Source organism: Pogona vitticeps, chromosome 4, assembly GCF_051106095.1.
Source record: "Pogona vitticeps strain Pit_001003342236 chromosome 4, PviZW2.1, whole genome shotgun sequence".
NCBI lineage: Eukaryota > Metazoa > Chordata > Lepidosauria > Squamata > Agamidae > Pogona > Pogona vitticeps.
Window position 1 is genome coordinate 58,760,098 of NC_135786.1, and position 18,419 is coordinate 58,778,516.

General features: G+C 39.3%; 1 protein-coding gene and 1 long non-coding RNA gene across 2 annotated transcripts in view; one reads left to right on the forward strand and one right to left on the reverse strand.

Moving 5' to 3' along the window:
• The window catches only part of SLC16A4 (solute carrier family 16 member 4), a 19,415-nt gene continuing 996 nt past the window's right edge, over nt 1-18,419 (reverse strand). The window contains exons 2-8 of the mRNA XM_020809983.3: nt 14,936-15,068; nt 13,964-14,107; nt 12,645-12,806; nt 10,809-11,369; nt 8,105-8,316; nt 6,665-6,758; nt 1-2,065 (exon numbers count right to left, since the gene is read on the reverse strand). Coding sequence (XP_020665642.3) covers nt 1,920-2,065; nt 6,665-6,758; nt 8,105-8,316; nt 10,809-11,369; nt 12,645-12,806; nt 13,964-14,107; nt 14,936-15,068 — 1,452 coding nt within the window. The 3' untranslated portion in view covers nt 1-1,919. The remainder of the gene's footprint in view (nt 2,066-6,664; nt 6,759-8,104; nt 8,317-10,808; nt 11,370-12,644; nt 12,807-13,963; nt 14,108-14,935; nt 15,069-18,419) is intronic.
• The window catches only part of LOC144589020 (uncharacterized), an 11,446-nt gene continuing 4,281 nt past the window's right edge, over nt 11,255-18,419 (forward strand). Inside the window, exon 1 of the long non-coding RNA XR_013544857.1 lies at nt 11,255-11,393. This is a non-coding gene — a long non-coding RNA (uncharacterized LOC144589020). The remainder of the gene's footprint in view (nt 11,394-18,419) is intronic.

Here is an 18,419-nt window from a genome sequence, read left to right on the forward strand (position 1 = left end):
TTTCTTTTGCTTTGCTATTTATTATTTATTTATTCCTGCACTATTTGTTATTATTGTATGCTAATGTTTTTTGTTTTTTAATTGTTTTGATATTCTGTAAGCCGCCCAGAGTGGTAGAATATACCAGATGGGTGGATATAAATCAAATCAAATCAATCAATCAATCAATCAATCAATCAATCAATCAATCAATCAATCAATCAATCAATCTATTCAGCCATGGGGTATGTATTGCCCTGACAGTAACTGACAAACATCATAAAAAATGAACCACCACCCCTAGGTATAGGAAGTCTGGAAAAACTGCTGCCCCCATGAACCTCTACATTGAACGGTATGTGTTCCATTGAAAGACCAGTAATAGCAAGATGCTTCCTAGGACGCACGGGCTAGTTCCATGAATGCCAAGTTGGGGTGAGGATGTTGATTCCACACTGTGCCTACCAGGAAAAGATCCTGGCTTTGTAGGTTTGGGCAAGCTGCAGAATCCAAGCTGCCCACAGAAGAACCACTTTTGAGTCCTCATGCTACATGGTTATGTGCTGTCGAGTCAGAACCGCGTTATAGTGACCCTAATGGGGCTTTCAACGTGAGTGAGCTGTCTAAGGGATGGCTCTACTCCCCCTCCCATCCTCATGAATCCCCATGGCTGAGCAGGGATTTGAACCAAGATCTCTCAAGTCCTAGGCTGTCGCTCTTCATTATACCACGCTGGGTATCTCTCCAAGTACTCTGTATATAGGAAAGCCTGGAAACGGTTGCCAGAAGTTGGAATTTACTTGTTGGCACATCATTTTGCTTCCTGGCATTTTGCTTCTTGGCCATATTGACTGTTCATATTGCCATGCTACTTCGAAAATGTGGACTCTTGGTATCTACCAAGAACAGCATTTCCCACCCTGGCAGTCTTCTGCTATGCTTGGCTACAGTTCTTATCCCCAGCCAATATTTTTTTACATAAATGAAAAAGCCAGCACTATCACATATTCTGTAACGAGAAGTGTCAATGTACTGAATGTGCTGGTAAAAGAAATTTTGAAAGGTGTTCCCCCATTCAATTCATCTTTTGTTTGGGCTTTTCCAAGAGGCATTATGATGAGAGCCAACAGTGGAGTTTCTGCCCAGATACCTACATGTCCGATATTCATTGGGAATGGGATATCTGTGAAATTTGTATCTTCCTTGGTAGTGTCTTGTGCTTACTCTTTTAGGGCTGAACATAAGCACCCTTAAACTCAGCAGGACTTTGTATATGACTGGGCCTTGTGTGGTGTCAATCTTTTAAGTCTCAAAAGTTGCATCTTTGAAGGTAAGTTACCTGTTCTTGTGTCTTAGGATAGTCTGATAGCTCTGGGAAGTCATGGATGCAAGAATTATTAGATCTGAAGTGTGGAAAAAAGAAAGGCATATTTCCTGCCCAGTAACTTTTTTGTTGCTAAGTGGTGACAAACACTCAGGTGAATGTATGTCTAGGGTTTTGAACCAGACTTATTTTTGTATAAAGTGTAATTTATTATGTGCCCAGATACAATTTCCCCCTGAATAAGACAGGGTCTTATGTTAATTTTTGCTCCAAAAATACATTAGGGCTTATTTTCAGGGGATGTTTTATTTTTTTTTCTTCATGTACAACAATATACATTTATTCAAACAGTCATGTCATCATCTTCTGGTTGGTGCACAATGGTGGAGGGTGGGGTTTTACTTAAATGGGGCTTTTTTGGGGTAGGACTTACAAGTATCCTGAAAAATCATACTAGGGCTTATTTTCAGGTTAGGTCTTATTTTAGGGGAAACAGGGTACTTAGGCACAGAAAATGCAGAAACTTTAATATGAATGTCTTCTAATTTGTTTTTATTTCTTACAGAGTGAATACATGGTTGCACTTAATTATATATACTAGCTGGTACAGCTTCTTTCAGTTGCTGTAGAAATGCAGTGTTTTACTTGAATATTCTTTCCTGATTCTCGGTTCAAAGAATAGAGAAATGGGAGAAATTATAAAACAAATGCCAGCAAAAATGAAAGAGTAGGTGTATGTCCTAGTGCAGTCATATAGCCAACCTGCAGAAAGGATACCAGGGTACAGTTATTAAAGTATTTGATGAAAACCTTGTAAATATTCACAATACAGGTGGTTGGTCTGAATGATCCTCTCTTTCATTGCATCACTATTGCAGAAGTTACCCAGGAAAACACCCAGAGCATTGTGTTTACATAACCTATATTTTCTTGCTCTGCTGTCTATGATGCAAAAGAAAAACTGTTCTTTATAGTTCCTGTGGCCCTTATTTAGGTTAGATAGACTTGTATTTTCCTGTAACGTAAACCTATCTGGTTCTTTCAGTGTTTCCTTACGTCACGTTATTAAACAATATTTTTAATCGTTTACACTAATTTGTAAGTAACCCAGTTTGCCTCTATTTTAAGGTCTTCTGCCAATTAATTGCTTTAGAGGGTTGTAGTCAGAGAAATATCCGTTCATTAACAACAGAGGGTATTTCTACCCTTCACTGCCTCTCAAACACTTCCTTTTAAAAAAAAATCTGTCATGTACCAGTGTTAAAAACTTCTTGGCACCAAACAAAAGTGTTCATATTTATCTAGGCATTTAAATATGTTGCAACTTTTAATTTCTGTTATGTTACTGTATTTGTGATGTATCATAATTTTATACAGCCTTAAAATTCTAGACAGGATGAAAATTAGTATGTAAATATTTTGAGTATACTGTATAGTGAGCCCTGATACAGAAAAAGATGCTCTTGTGTCTTGTATCTGAAGTGGATAGTCCTAATATGATGCTATATAGACTTTCCAATACCAGCTGGAGGTGGGGGGGATGAATAGGAGACGTATATGTTTCCTTGGCTTTTTCATGTTCAGACTACATATATGGATATGATTCCTACTCCAGCATTTAGGTAAAGGTAAAGGTTCCCCTTGACAATTTGTCCAGTCATGTCTGACTCTAGGTTGCGGTGCTCATCCCCGTTTCCTAACCGTAGAGCCAGCGTTTGTCCAAAGACAGTTTCTGTGGTCACGTGTCCAGTGCGACTAGACACAGAACATCATTACCTTCCCACTGAGGTGGTACCTATTTATCTGCTTGCATTTGCATGCTTTCGAACTGCTAGGTTGGCAGGAGCTGGGACAAGCGGCAGGAGCTCACCCGAGCATTTACTGAACAACAAATGTTCTAGGATCACACATGCAATGAAATGAAATATTTCCTCTTATTGTGTGCTTTCTGACACATTTACATTCACAAATCTGACGAAATAAAACTCTGTGGCCTTGTTGGGAGAGACTAGTGAAGTGCGCCCCCCCCCGGCACAATGGTTTCATGTGTTACCAAGCTGTTTTAAAATATGCCACCAGAGGGCTCATGTCTTACTTTTCCTTTATGGTAATCCCAGCTTTTCAAGATATTTTAAAGTGGATTCTTGACTAAGAACCTATTTCTGTGATTCAGAGTTTTAGTTGTGCTACTCCTCTGACTCAGATCACAATAGAGCAGAGTTTATCAACAGCCCTGCTGGCTTGGAGCAAAGGTTCATCTTGTCCAGGATTATACTTGCAACAATGTTAGCCAAGCCACCCATGTGTTTGTAGGAACCCATTGCATGTCCCTAACATCTCTTATGCTCCTGCCACTTAGTTATTGTGATGAGAACTTGGTAGAGTTACATTTTTGTATTCCAGAATCCTCCCGCCAGCATGGTCAGAGCTGTGATGAATATCTGTTGATAGAATAGCTTACAAAGAAGTGTAACAGCACAATTCTGTGCTTGTTTACTTGAAGTGGCATCATCCTATGCTCAGAGGGGTCTCATTGAGCTTTGCAGTATCTTTGTCCCTTTTTAAAGCATCTAAGCTAGGGAGTTTCCCCACATCTTGTGCTGTTGAATTCCTTTAGTTTACATCATTATATGAAATACGTAGTTGTTGATGTTCCATTTGGAATTTACCACTGATCATTTTTGTTGAGGGACGAAAACAATTTTGCTGTATAAGAAATAATTTTCTTTTGTATATGACTTGCCCTATATCATGCATATGTTATAAACATTTGTGTTGTTCTTCACCTATATTAAAAGGTCTGTAAGGGCTTAATTTGGGATTAAGCACCATTTGTGGTTCTTGGGGGGGGCTCACAATTTTTCACCTCTGGTTAGTGCTGCAATCACACTATTGCTTCCTATCAAAATGGGAAGTGATGATCAGAAGGTATTTTCCTATTTCAGAAGTATTTTGTTTTATATTAAAAGAATTTCAGCTTTACTAAGGCATTGTCTTAGTTTAGCTGGATAGAAACTAGGCAATCAGATCTATTATTTCGACTCTCTACTGTACAGTGGGGTCTCGACTTACGAACGGCTCGACATACGAACATTTCGACTTACGAACAGCTCTCATAGGAATATATGGACTCGACTTACGAATTTAGATTTGAGTTACGAACTCTTTTTTTCCTTTTTCTTAAAGCTAAGTCATCTTAGGTTAAAAGGAAAAAAGAAAAAATGTCCCCCTCTAGTGGCAGAAGGCGGAATAGCAGCTTCCCATTAGTTTCTATGGACGAAAAGAGCAGATACGGATTAAATGGTTTTCAGTGCATTCCTATGGGAAATGCAGATTCGACTTAAGAACTTTTCGACCTGAGAACTGCCTTCCAATACGGATTAAGTTCGTAAGTCGAGACCCCACTGTATCTCTTTTTCAAAGCAAGACCATCTTCAGATTCTCTGCTAAAGCAGGTGCTCCCATATGAACCAGCCCATTCCTGAAGATCATTATTAGGAGCTCTGTAAATGTTAATAATCTTTACTTGATTTGAATCCATCATTTCTTCTTTTAACTATAGTTTCATAATTTTTGTGATTTATGCTGCTCTGAAAGTTCTAATAGAAGGTGGGAGTTGGTTGTCATAGAGAATATACGTTCAGCGTTTTCACATTAGAGTTCTTTTAAGAACCTGCTGATAATGTTATTGGGATTTGTCAGTTTGTGATTTGTCAGCTTTAACATATCATCCTTTTATTGACTCTGTTTAATACAGTGCCTCAAATGCCCTCCCACAAAACTATGATTGCTGTCCAACGTCTTCCCCAGTGAAAAATGATGCAAAGATTCCAGGTAGCCTCTGTGCAGTCTCTTTCTTGAGTTTCTTTTATACTTTTCACACAAAAGGTATTATGTATCTCCTTGCATTTTCCTGTTGATCTGTTTAATTAAATGTTTATGGTTTCTTTTATGCCTTTAGCAATTTCTTCTAAGATCCATTTTGTTTGTTTGCTTGCCTTCTGATCAATTGACATCTGTACTGCCAGAGTTTGGGGTTCTACTTGGTCTTTAATGGAAGAAGATTTCCATATTTTTTGTAGAAAGCTTCTTATCTCACACCTTGCTATTTAGCTGTAGGAATATAATAATTAAAATTTGGTAATGGCTTAAGAAACTTTGAATAATATTAAATCCATTGATACGGGTGTCCATTATGTGTATATATTTTATCTCAGGTGTTTCCGGAGGAAAGCAAATGCCATATAAGTAGATTAAATATCAGTCAAGGTTTCTTAAGTCATTACCAAATAACAATAACTATGTTGTTATCTACTCTTATTTTCTGTCACTACTACCGGATCCATCTTTTCAGAACAAAGCTGAAAGGTAAAGTTTATCATCTCCTATATTACCACATGTTCCTCTGTTGTTTCTTTAATTGTGTTGCTGCTTACAGAACCAGAAATTCAAAAGAACTGAATACCTAATAGGGGTCGTAAATCATTACAAGGTATGAAATGCAACTAAACACTATCTGTTATAGCTCTGCATGAATTTTTTCTCTGTATTCTAACTCAGCCATTCTCAACCTTTTTTTGACCATGGCCATCAACACAATATGAAAGAAATATAAACCAAATCAGAATTGTATAAATCACATAACAAATCTTATTTGATGGTGTGTGCGTAATTGTTTCCTGTCTGTGGCCCCTTTCACATGTGCCAAGGCCCTCCACAAGGCCATGTGGCTCCCATTGAGAATGTAAATCTAACCCATGTTTAAAGTGGTGGATAATGTTCCATGAAAGCTTACATTAAAATATAGCAGTTAAGTCTTTAAAGAGCCACAATGTCTTTTTGCCTTTGTTTTCCTCTTAAAGTAACCCTAATAAGGTTTTCAGGGTATGTGAGATGTTCAAGGAATGATTTACACACACCCCAGTGAGTTTCCATAGCCAAATGAGGGTTTGAACATATGTCTCCCGAGTCCTAGTCCAATACATCCCACTACCTCTTGGGGAGAGTGTGCCATTCTTGAAATATTAAACAGATGATGCTGCAGACTTGCATATATTCCTACCAGTTTCTGTGCTTATGCACTGTTGCTTTCTAGTTTTTCAGTTCTACAATGCAGGTGGCATAGGCAAGAGAAAAGTTTGAAAACTTAACACACCTATTTTTTATTTTTCCTACACCTTTACTAAGGCTAAAGAAAAGATCTTCTGGTGCCAACCTTTATTCTTAGATGAACCAAACTTTATAAATAAAATGTCATGGCACAGAATTTTGAAGCAGGAATGTAGTCCAGCATACAGTACCTATTAAGCTTACTTTTGACAAGATGGAATTGTTTTTTCAAAGGAAGAAAGTTTCTGTCACCTGCAATGGGAGGTCCAGCAATGACTCCAATTCCAGCAACAAATGAAGCAAATCCCAAAGCACTGTGGAAATTGGGAGCACCTACGAGATCTACCTGTTGGAAGAACCAACATTTGTTACTTGTTCTTTGTCTTACATGTTGCTAACAAGAATGATAAGAGGAATTTCTTATCTTCACACTTGCCCTTCCCATGTAAATGCCAGTAGAGAAAAAAGGAGCAGCTAGGTCCTTTAAGCATGTTTAAAACAACCATGTAGGTAACAAATAAATAGGACTACAGCCTTTGCTTTTGTAATCTGTCCTCTTATGATCTACTGTTTAGATGATTTCAACAACTGAAAACTTCAGTTAGTCTAAAATAATGCAACAAGACTTAACAGGGTCTGGATCAGTGTTACATGAATGGTTTGTTATCAGCGTGCAATCCTTTTCATAAGTGCTTGCCCAGATCTTGAAATCATGTTCAGTTGCCTCTGAATACGAAATGCAGTAAGTGGCTTTTGAGGAAAGTAGAAATATGGAGTGGCTGAAGTAACTGTGTGATTCATTGATAGTAATATTATTATTTCATTAATATACTAGATCCGATAAAATAAAGGTATTACTCAATCCAGAGTATTCTGAGTAGTAGTTGCTTGTCATGAAAAGTTTGCCTGTCATCCATTTTCTGTGGTTGTGGTATTAGGTATAGCTGCTTTTTTCTTCTTCCAGGCTTTAAAAAGGTTTTTGGAGAAATTTTGGAATGCTAAAATCTTCATTTGATTATTTTGCTCGAATACCTTGCTATAATGACTTTATTCTCTGCTGCTTACTTTTTATGATGTAGTTCTGTGTTTTTATGCTCTGGTTCTTTGCCTGGCTATGCAGCTGAGATACATCTTGGTGCCTTGTCAATGAGCCACAGTTAGCCACTGCAAGTTACACAAAGAGCAATAGAATTGCAGCCAGTATGCTTAATTGTATGTCAGTGTTTAAAAAGTATTTTATCTACCCAGGGAACTTTGATTATATGGCATGATAACAGTGCTGCAATTAAGTATTTTGCAGACAAAACAACTGATGGGCCTACATCTGGGACAGGGCCAATACATTTTCCTCAAAATCAAACTCCAAAATGCTTAGAAGTTTGAATGTCAAATCCATTTTGTTCCTGAATTGATAGAGAAGGTGTGTTTAATCAGTGTTGCTGAGAAAGACTAACTCAGGAATTCAGAAAAATACAGCTTCCCTTCTGTACAGTTCTCTTTCTTATTTCTGTTTATGAATAGTAACTGATATTTGTCATCTTTGCAGCTTTTATATTCCAGTTACAGTATTTAATCTTCTGTATATTAAAGGAAATGAAAACTTAGATTATACAGGCTTTTTTTAAGGGACAAGAAAATTCTGTGTGCTTGAGATTGTCCAATGCCTTACTACTAGCCTTTAATGTCTCTTACCAGCACAGGAAGCAGAAGTGCCAGGTATCCACCACTGAAAATGGCAAAAGTGACAGAGTAAGTCATAAGTAGTGGGAAAGTCGTGGCCAAAGGACCCAGAAGGTTAGTGATTCCACAAAGAGTGAGGTATGTCTTATGATAATGATACTTCTTGATCCAGTTCTGATCAGCAATCCAACCAGAGAGCAATAGACTAACTGTCTCAATTATTCCTGAAAGGAAGTCAAGAGGAAAAAAATCACTAATGTTCAAACAAAATCATACTAGAATTTTAAAAAAATGATAAATAAGAACATTGTGCACCTATTTTAAATAACTGAGAGCTGCCAAGCAAATCTGAAAATGTATCTCTAGAGGCTGATGACAGTACATGCAGAATTAGGAACTCTTCCTCTCTAACAGCAGTGAGCAACTGTGGCCCTCCAGAAATGGCTGAATTGCAGTCCCCTTCATCCCTTAGCGATGGCTATGCTGCTTAGAGCTTGTGGACAGACCAGCAGTATGTGGAGGACCATAGCTGTCTGCTCTAGAAACCGTTTCTTTTAATGTTTAATATTTCCCTATTGGAAACTAATTCTTTGAAAAACTAGGCTTCATACTCATATAACAGATAAGAATGTAAACTGTCAGAAGGATCCTTTTACACTTGTAAGTATATTGATGATAACCAAATTATTTTTATTCATGTGAATTGGCCTCCCATAAATGGAAAAATAAAATGACTTGGGTAATTTCCAAAATTCCTTTATATGTTACTTCTGAAATTGCTTCATTGGTACCTGACATGAATGCATTTGTTGCTTATAACTCTTTATTGTTGTTTTTTCTCCAGAACTCATTTGGTGGTCTCCTTACCATTTGACTGGTAAGTCATCTTCCCCAATAAATACTTCCTATTTCATCATTACCAGAAAGAAAGATTCCAAAAACATTGCTGATCTTTTTCGTAGCAAAATGACTAGAGCATGTAGGAAGCCCTAAGCTTGATTTCCAGGTAGAGCTAGGAGGGAATTTTGTTTGAAATCCCAGAGGGCAACTGCCAGTCATTGCCAACAATATAGGGTTCAGTGGACTAAAGATCTAACTTGGCATATTGCATTGTTTCTGTATTGCTATATTGTTTCCTAAGAAAGTAGATTGGCTGTGGTTCAATTATGTGGGTTGGGATTTGGGGTGTATTTTTTGCTTTGATAATTTCAAGAAAAAAATCTCTTAGCTGCATGTGCATATCTCCATACACATATTTGAGGATTATGGCCATTTCTTATTATTTTCTAATTTGTGGAGCTGTTCCTATATTCTATATCCCTACTCAGTACCAGGGTTTCTTGAAGGGAAGCTTTATTAAATCGATTAGGATTTTAAACCAAGACCCCATCTTCTTTTCCATCTCTGTGTTACCTATGGGTAGTTCCCCTGCTGCAGGTGCTGCTTCCTTCACTGTTCTTGCTTTTAGGCTGGCATTTTGGGGAGAGGCAGAGGTATTCCTTATGAATGGGTGGGGAACTGCAGTTAGTCCTGGGACCACCGCTTGTAGATCCCTGTTCATTAATGTCTTGACTCATTCAGTGAACATTTAAAGAGCTGGTTTGAAAAGGAGTAAATTATTTTGTTTAATAAAGTCCTTTTTAATTATCGGAGTTTGTGTCTTATTTTGCAATGAAGTATCAGGCAAGAAGTAGAGCAGATTTTGATTAGAACAATTTTACTTCAAGTTAGAGAAATATGGCAAATATTCAGTTCTTCTCTACCTTTTTTAAACATTTGATATTAGATTACACATCCTAGTTAACATATAAACAAATCTTTGCGACTTTAATGAAATTGGGCATATACTTCTTACTATTATTCCAATATTGCTTTAGCTGAAATCCTGTGCATAGCTCTGTGTGTGCAATGCTGATGATTTCAGTAGCAAATTGATTAAATACTTGGTTTGGAGATTCTAGCATGCCCATGACTTTGTTGTATTGTGTGCAATTTTCATGCACTTTGAAATTGCCTTTAATCAGCAATGTTTTGTCACTGATGATGATATCTGCGCAATAAGATTTCAGCCACTTTTGCTTCATACCAGAGTCAGCAGTTTAAGGGAGCTGTTTGATAATCCAGAATTAGAGATTATTTTTATTTTATGCCGTGCCTTCAATTTTTCAACAGTTCCTATATTATGGTGGGATCTTTTTGTCATTCATGCATTCCACTTCTATGCTGCCTAATTGGTGCGAGGCACTGTTGTTCACTGTTGACAACAATAAACCAAATATACTTATAAAGCAAAAGGAAAGTAATAACCAACACATAAAAATAGCAGCAGTATTAAAACAGCATAAGCAGCACATCAAGGGCAGGAATGGTCAAAGAATAAGGCCAATTTGATAGATTCATTAGAGCTTCTAGTAAAAGCTTCTTTAAAAACATATTTTTAAGCAACCTGTTGGAGTTAGAGAAGGAGGGGGCCAGGCTCAGCTCAACTATAGTAAAAGTTTTGATATCGGAATCAACAGGATTATGGAATTCCTTCAAGGGGTCGTGCCTTGCTCTATAAGTAATTGTTTACGCTTATCTACAAGTCGTCTTCCTTATGTTGTTAGGCTTTGTCTGAATGTTTTTCTGCCCTCCAACCCTGCATAGAACTGGTGATACATTAATATTGAAATCTTAAGGAAGGAGTTTCAAGAACAGTTGCTTAAAATTCTCTTACCAGCCACTGTAATGATGTAAGCAGTGTCCATTGGGTCGATGCCCAAAGTCTTGGCTCTTGCTGCAAGGTGGAAGGTGGGTATAAAGTAGCCTAGCTGGCTGAAAAGAAAAGACCATGTGAAAATATAGAAGAAGGGGTTTTTCAGCTGGGAAAAGTTGGACTGACACTGTTTGTTGAGAAAAGTCTGTGGCTTAGAATTTCCTTCCTTGTTTGGAATTGATCTTCCACTACCAGTTTGGCAACCGTTCCTATCCAGATGGGTGCCCAGGAGGCTGTCTTTGTCCAGTGCTCCATATTTGTAGTTTGCTGGAGCTAATTGTGCTTCACCCGCCTCTTCTCTTTTTGTATTGACATGTTCCTGACTCATAGAAATGAAAATGGCTCCTTCTGTAATGCACGTTCCATCTGAACCATCTTTCAAACGTTCTGAAAACTTACAGACTGCAGCTGTTTGTTTGCCATCATTTCTGGTACCTACACCTTCCATCTCCTTAATGGGCCGTAGCAACAAACTCGAAGGGATGAGGTTCAACATTATACCACCATATATCAGTAGGGCCCCTGAAAGGAAGGACAGACATGAAGGTATGATTGTTTTTTTAAACTACAAGGTTGAAGAACCGAAATGAAGAAACTTATTTATTAGCACAGTGCAAATATTCCCTACCCCCTCTTTTGGGAGGGACTGTTTGCTTGATAAGATGGGGCATTTCTGCCAGATTTTTTGAGAAGTGTCTGAATTTTCCCATCTTCTTTATTGGTAGCTTTTCTGTTGATTGAAGCAGCACCAAAATAGTCATGGTAAAAGGACATGTAGCCATTGGGAGCCTAGTTTTAAATAATGTCAAATTCCTCCTTCTCCAAACAATTAATTGTTGTTGTTGTTTAGTCATTAAGTCATGTCCGATTCTTCGTGACCCCATGGACCAGAGCACACCAGGCCCTCCTGTCTTCCACCCCCTCCCGGAGTTTGGTCAAATTCATGTTGGTCGCTTCGATGACACTGTCCAACCATCTCGTCCTCTGTCGTCCCCTTCTCCTCTTGCCTTCACACTTTCCCAACAACAGGGGCTTTTCCAGCGAGTCTTCTCTTCTCATGAGATGGCCAAAGTATTGGAGCCTCAGCTTCAGGATCTGTCCTTCCAATGAGCCCTCAGGGTTGATTTCCTTCAAAATGAATAGGTTTGTTCTCTTTGCAGTCCAGAAGACTCTCAAGAGTCTTGAGAGTCCCCTGGACTGCAAAGAGGACAAACCAAACAATTAATAGATTCTGGATAATTCCTGGAGATTATATCAATTTTCAGGAATCATCCTTCCCTTACACTGATGAAAATTCTGGTCCAAGTACTTTGGTCTAGTGTAATTAATATAGTTATAGTGAGTAAAATGTGTATTAAATTATTAGCTGTTTAAATGCAGGGCAGTTTTTAGTTCTACCTTCTCCTTAAATGTCATGACTTTTTTAGTAGGCCAGAATCTTGTTGATCAGTTTTATTATCCACAGCTGCAATTTATACTCCTGCATGTACGGCACTCTTAATAAATAGGATTCTAGTCATAGAGGAGCAGATTTGTAGATTCAGTTATAGCAGTCAGGGAAAGTTTAATGACTGAAAAGGAAGGAGAATGTGATTACCCAGCTTAGTTGTAGCTGTTGATTAACAGTTTGTAAAGAAGAACATTCCTTTAATGTTTGACATCCATTGTTCAGACATTTCAGAGCAAACAAAGCAGGCAAAATAAAACACATTAGAAGTATAAAAGAGCAAGTCACAATTTTGTGGCCCAGTTTTACTTAGCAAGGGCTTAAGGAGATGAAAAGTGACAGTTACTGACCTTGCCAACTATACCTTTCTATCAGGAACTGAACAAAGGGTGCCAGCACAACACTCACTCCCATTCCCGAACGGCCAATCGCATTGGCTACAGCCAGCCTTTTCTTGAAGTACTTAACAGTAATCACAGATGCTGTCTGGTACAAGCAAGCAAAACCCAGTCCTAAAATGAGGAAAGAAATACAGTGGCCAAGAACCGAATCTTGTGTGCAAGTGCCTTTCTAAAGTGAATTCAGTTGAAAAGTGTTTTTTTTTAAAAAGCAACAATACATGGATTTATTCTCCTATAAAGAAACAGATCAAATACAAAGACAATGGCACTGCTGGGTTGCTCTCAGCCCCAAATAACTGGGATTGTTGCCAGACAAGTCTGCACTCTAGGATTCCCTGCAGTGGCAGTAGGGTGGCTTGCTTACAGTTTGATTATCTTAGTCTGCTTTAATTTTTAGTGTTCTGTAATGGAAGTGCACAACCCTGATGTAAGAAACAGGCAGATATCACAACTCAGTGACAGGATTAGCCCAAGACATTTTGCTTCCTGAAGCAAGGGACTCCTTATACCCCATTCCATTTACAGAAGAGTGAATTGGCAGTCCAGTTTCTGTTCACTGCTCATGGCTGGATAGCATCCTCTGCTTCATCTGAGCATTAGCCACGTTTAGGAGGTACCTTGCTGTGTTCTTCAAAAGGAGTACGGAGGAGTGCATAGGAGGAAAAGCCAAGGGATGATGCCTCCAAGTGGGTGATGCTCTTCTAAGTGGACGAACAGCTTGAGCTGGTATAACCTGGCTTCCTAAATTAGATTTGTGGAGTGTTTTCCGCAAATGGCTAGATTTAAAAAAGCTCTTCCTGTAATTTTTCCCTTCTATCTCCAATACTTAAATTCAATTTGGAAAATATTCTTAAAGACCCGTATTCTATTGCCACATTCCACACACTCAGTGCTCTATTACACAAGAAGTGGTGCTTTCCAGTGCCTGCTTGTGTATGTGTAACCCCACTGAAAACAATGAGTGCAACCACTGGCTTGTGCAGCCCGAGACGAGACTGTTATGTCTCACTCTAGTGGCCCGTTATGGTAATGACACTGTGAAAGTATATTTCTCTAGCAATACTATACATAGCATGGTCTCTGGCGCCTTCTAGTAGCCAGTTCTGGTACCTCCATCTTGAGAAATATATATTTTTAGGAATTTTCCATTAATATTTTCAGAATAGACAAGTAAATCAGCAGATACTGATCCCACAGATAAGGGGTCCTACTGTACATGGAGAGTTTGTGTGGCTGACTGGCTAGACACATTGACAGGGTACACTCACCTGGCAACAATCCCATAGATGCACAAAGGAAAGAGATGCTTGTGGCCAATGTGCTGATAAGGCAGCCGGCACCAACTAGACAAGCTCCAATCAAAGCTGTTGTTCGTTCTCCTAGCATTTCACATGCCATAGCTGCCAATGGTGCTGGAATAGAGAGGGGATAGTCTCCAGCTCAAGACCAATACTGTATACTCTTAAGTAAATATCTAGATAATATTTTAAAAACATAGACGACAGAATCCAATTCAAGAATCACATCAGTTTAAGTCCATTGGCATAAATTTCAGTGGTGAATTGCTGCTAGTTAAGTTGATGTAAGCATTTGGTGTACACCAAGTTATGCACCTAATAGGTAACACTAAATAGCTATACAGATTTGCCACTGAATTTTTTGCTGGTGGGCATAAAGTTAGATTCTGGCCAGCAGCTATTTTTGTTACCATACTTTAAAATCAGTACAAGGGGCCCAATCTGGATCAGTGTAGCAGGCGAGTGAGGTTATTCTCCCCCATGTCCTGATCTGAATTGAGGGGGGTGTAAATTTTGATAGCCAAAATGTGATGCATTCACAAAAAAAAAAAAAAAAGAATTGTGAGTGTAAAAACAGGTATATAGGGCCTAATCTGGATTGGGACCACAGTGAGAGAATTTGAAGAGATTCTAAAAATCGCACACATGCAAATGCACACCACATTAAAGTTCTGGATGCTAAACGACAAACTCCAGAAGAATAGTCTGGGTTAGTTTATGCCAGAAGTAATTTAGCCTACATTGATGGATCATGACAGTTGCAGTCTTGACAGCATCTGGAAGGCCACAGGTTGCCTACTCTCTGCTGTATGGATAGGTTAATGGCAGTAGTTTCTCAGGCCCAAACAAAATATTTGAGAGCTGATATTATTTGAATGCAAAATACTTCATACCAACCCCATGCTGTTTCTCCAGGCTGTACTTAAACATAGGTATACTAACCTGCTAGGAATCGAAGAGAAGACATGGTAGAACCAATCCAGCTGATCTGCTCAGAAGAGCCACCAACATCATCTTCAAAGGCCACAAAAAATATTGCAAAGTTTTTCAGTGTTCCCATTACAAAGATATTGACCTTGAACCACAAAACATAACAGTAAATAGGGATCTTTTCATGTCAAACATACAATAATGTAGTTGGTGTGGATAGTAGGAGGCCCCAGTGGAGCCAAGTAGGACCAGTACTCAGAGATGGGAAAGCAGCCTTGTCAGCATGTACAGGAAGGGGTGATCATGGCTGGATAAAGACATGGCTGCAGAGCCAGAGGTTGGGAGTTCACCTTCTGTGAAGTAGAGCCAGTCTGTGTGGCCTTGGGCAAGCTGTATAGCCCCCAGGGCACCTTCAGAAGAAGGGAGTGATACACCATTTCTGAGTATTCTCTACCTGAAAAGGGCTGCCATATGTCAGAACTGACTTGACAGCACATGATTATTAGTATACCACTGTCTAGTTCCTCTGAGAAGATTTCAAAGTGGCAGGGGTCCACAGATGTGGTGGCAGTCATATCTCCGCTCTGGTAGTTACAGTCCTTGGCAGAAAGTGAGAGGCAAGCAAATTTGTTCCTTTTGATTATCTTTGAAACTGTTTCATATCTATCATGAAATTCCTGCCTTCTCTTGGCTTCTCTATGAAGAAAATGTTGGGAAGATTCAGGAGTGGCAGTAAACACAAATAGTGTTTTGCTATCCAGAACAGATGGAATATATGACACACACCCCTGTGTACTGCCTTGGCTTCCTGATGGAGCTGGTTCCATCTAATTCTCATGTCCCTTTACCGTATCTTTGGGTTGATTCAGGGCCAGATGAACTACATCCGAGAGTACTGAAGGAACTGGCTGAAGAACTGCTATCCATTAATTTCTTGAAATCATGGGAAACGGGGAAGGTGCCAGACGATTGGAGGAGGGCTAATGTTGTCCCTATCTTCATAAAGGGCAGAAAAGAGGAACCAGGGAACTACAGGCCAGTGAGCTTGACATCAGGCTGACTGGAACAGATCGTAAAGCAGTCGTGCAAGCACCTAGAGGACAATGCAGTAATAACTAGAAGCCAACATGGATTTGTAAAGAACAAATCCTGCCAAATGAATTTGATCTCATTTTTTTGATCAGGTCACCTCCCTGATAGATAGGGAATGCTGTAGATGTAGTATATCTTGACTTCAGCAAAGCTTTTGACTAAGTGCCCTATGATATCCTGATTAACAAGCTAACTAGGTGTGGGCTAGATAGATCAAGTGTCAAGTGGATACATAGTGGGCTACAGAATCGTACTTAGAGGGTGATGATCAATAAGTCCTTCTCTAACTGGGAGGAGGTAACGAGTGGGGTACCCCAAGGCTCAATCCTGGGCACGGTGCTCTTCAAGATCTTTATTAATGACTTGGATGAGGGAGTGCACGGAATGTTTGTCAGATTTGCAGATGATACCAAATTGGGTGGAATAGCAAATACCCAAGAAGCCAGAAACAAAATTCAAAATGACCTCGATAGGCTGGAGCACTGGGCTGAAAGCGACAGAATTAAATTCAACAGGGATAAGTGCAAAGCACTGCACCTCGGGGAAAAAACAATTGCACAGTTACAAGATAGGGGATACCTGGCTCAGCAAAACTATGAGTGAGAAGGCTCTTGGAATTGTCGTAGATCACAAGCTAAATATGAGCCAACAGTGTGATGTGGCTACACAAAAGGCTAATGCTATTTTAGGCTGCATTAATAGAAGTATAGTTTCCAAATCCCGCAAGGTGCTAGTCCCTCTCTATTCAGCACTGGTTAGGCCTCACCTTGAGTCTTGTGTCCAGTTCTGGACACCGCACTTCAAGAAGGATGCTAACAAATTGGAACAAGTTCAGAGGAGGGTGACAAGGATATTCAGGGGGCTGGAAACCAAGCCTTATGAAGAAAGGTTGAAAGAATTGGGCATGTTTAGCCTTGAGAAAAGAAGGCTACCCAACTACCTACACTACCCAAAACCGCCCAGAGACCTTTGGGTAGTGTGGGTAGCATATAAGGTAAATAAATAAATAAATATGATATGATAGCGCTTTCCGAAAATTTGAAAGGTTGTCATACAGAGAAGGAGCCAGATCTGCTCTCAATCATCCCAGAGTGCAGGACACGCAACAATGGGCTCAAGTTAAAGGAAACCAGATCTCGGCAGAATATCAGGAAAAACTTCCTAACTGTTAGAGCAGTACAACAATGGAACCAGTTCTCTCGGGAGTTGGTGAGTGCTCCAAAACTGGAGGCATTCAAGAAAATCTTGGATAATCACCTGGCAGATATGCTTTGATAGTATTTCTGTGTTGAGTAGGGGGTTGGACTTGATGGCCTTGTAGGCCCCTTCCAGCTTCACTTTTCTATGATTCTAATTTGAGGACAAGGAAAAAGATTTCTCTGAGACTTTCCCCCAGAACATTATTTTTTTGTGTGGTGTGCTGAAAGAAACTATTTTATTTCTGTTCCACTGTTCTCCCGGTGGAAGGATCCAAGATGGCTTACAAAACTGCTAGAAGAGAAGTAAAACTAAAAACACAGTACTTTATAATATTAACATGCAGCTCATTGTACAATAAGGGAGAAAGAGCAGCAATTTAAAACATGTCAGAAGAGACTAAAATGTGCAGCACTCCTGATTAAAATCTCACTTCTCAACATTTGGTTCACTTGCTGAAACATTTCTCCCATTGAAGGTGCAGTTCAGACAGCCTAAACTAATAAAGGTTGGATAGGTCATAACCGATACTTTGGCTTAAGCCAGATAAATAGACTTGTAGCCAATAGAGCTTTTGTAACAGGAGTTATATGCTCTCTGTACAGGTGGTCAGTCAGCCAGCTGTAGTGTTTCAAACTGGCTGAAGTTCCCAAACATTTCTTCAAATTTAGCTGCCTAAAAAAAGCACATGCAGTAATCCTTGTCAAATGTGGCTTCAGGATGTAAAACCCTAGCCAGATCAGACATCTTGAGGAACAGGCACAACCCCTTTAGCTGTGTAAATGCACTCCTGGCCACTGCTGAAACTTTTGTGCCCAGGCTTAGAACTGAATCCAGGGGTACACCAGAGCTGCAAACAGTTTTCACAGGAAGTGTAACTCTAACTAGAATATGTGGAATCTGTTCACTATTCTGCTCTTTATTTAACTAGGAAAAATGTGATTTATATACTCTGTATAATATATGGTTGTATCCAAGCATATACCACATGCCCATACATGGATGTGAAAATATGTTTGCAAATAGGTTTTTGTGGCATCTGTCCTTGACATTTTTAGAACTTCTGACATCCAAGTTGTAAAGTGAGTTTATGTTAAGGGCAGATTCTAGCAGCTTCCAGTGTTCCCGGTGGATGGTTTCGGCAGCAGAGATCAGAGCTAAAGAATCTGAAAGAAAAGCAGACTTCTTTTTCCGCAGTGAATTGCTT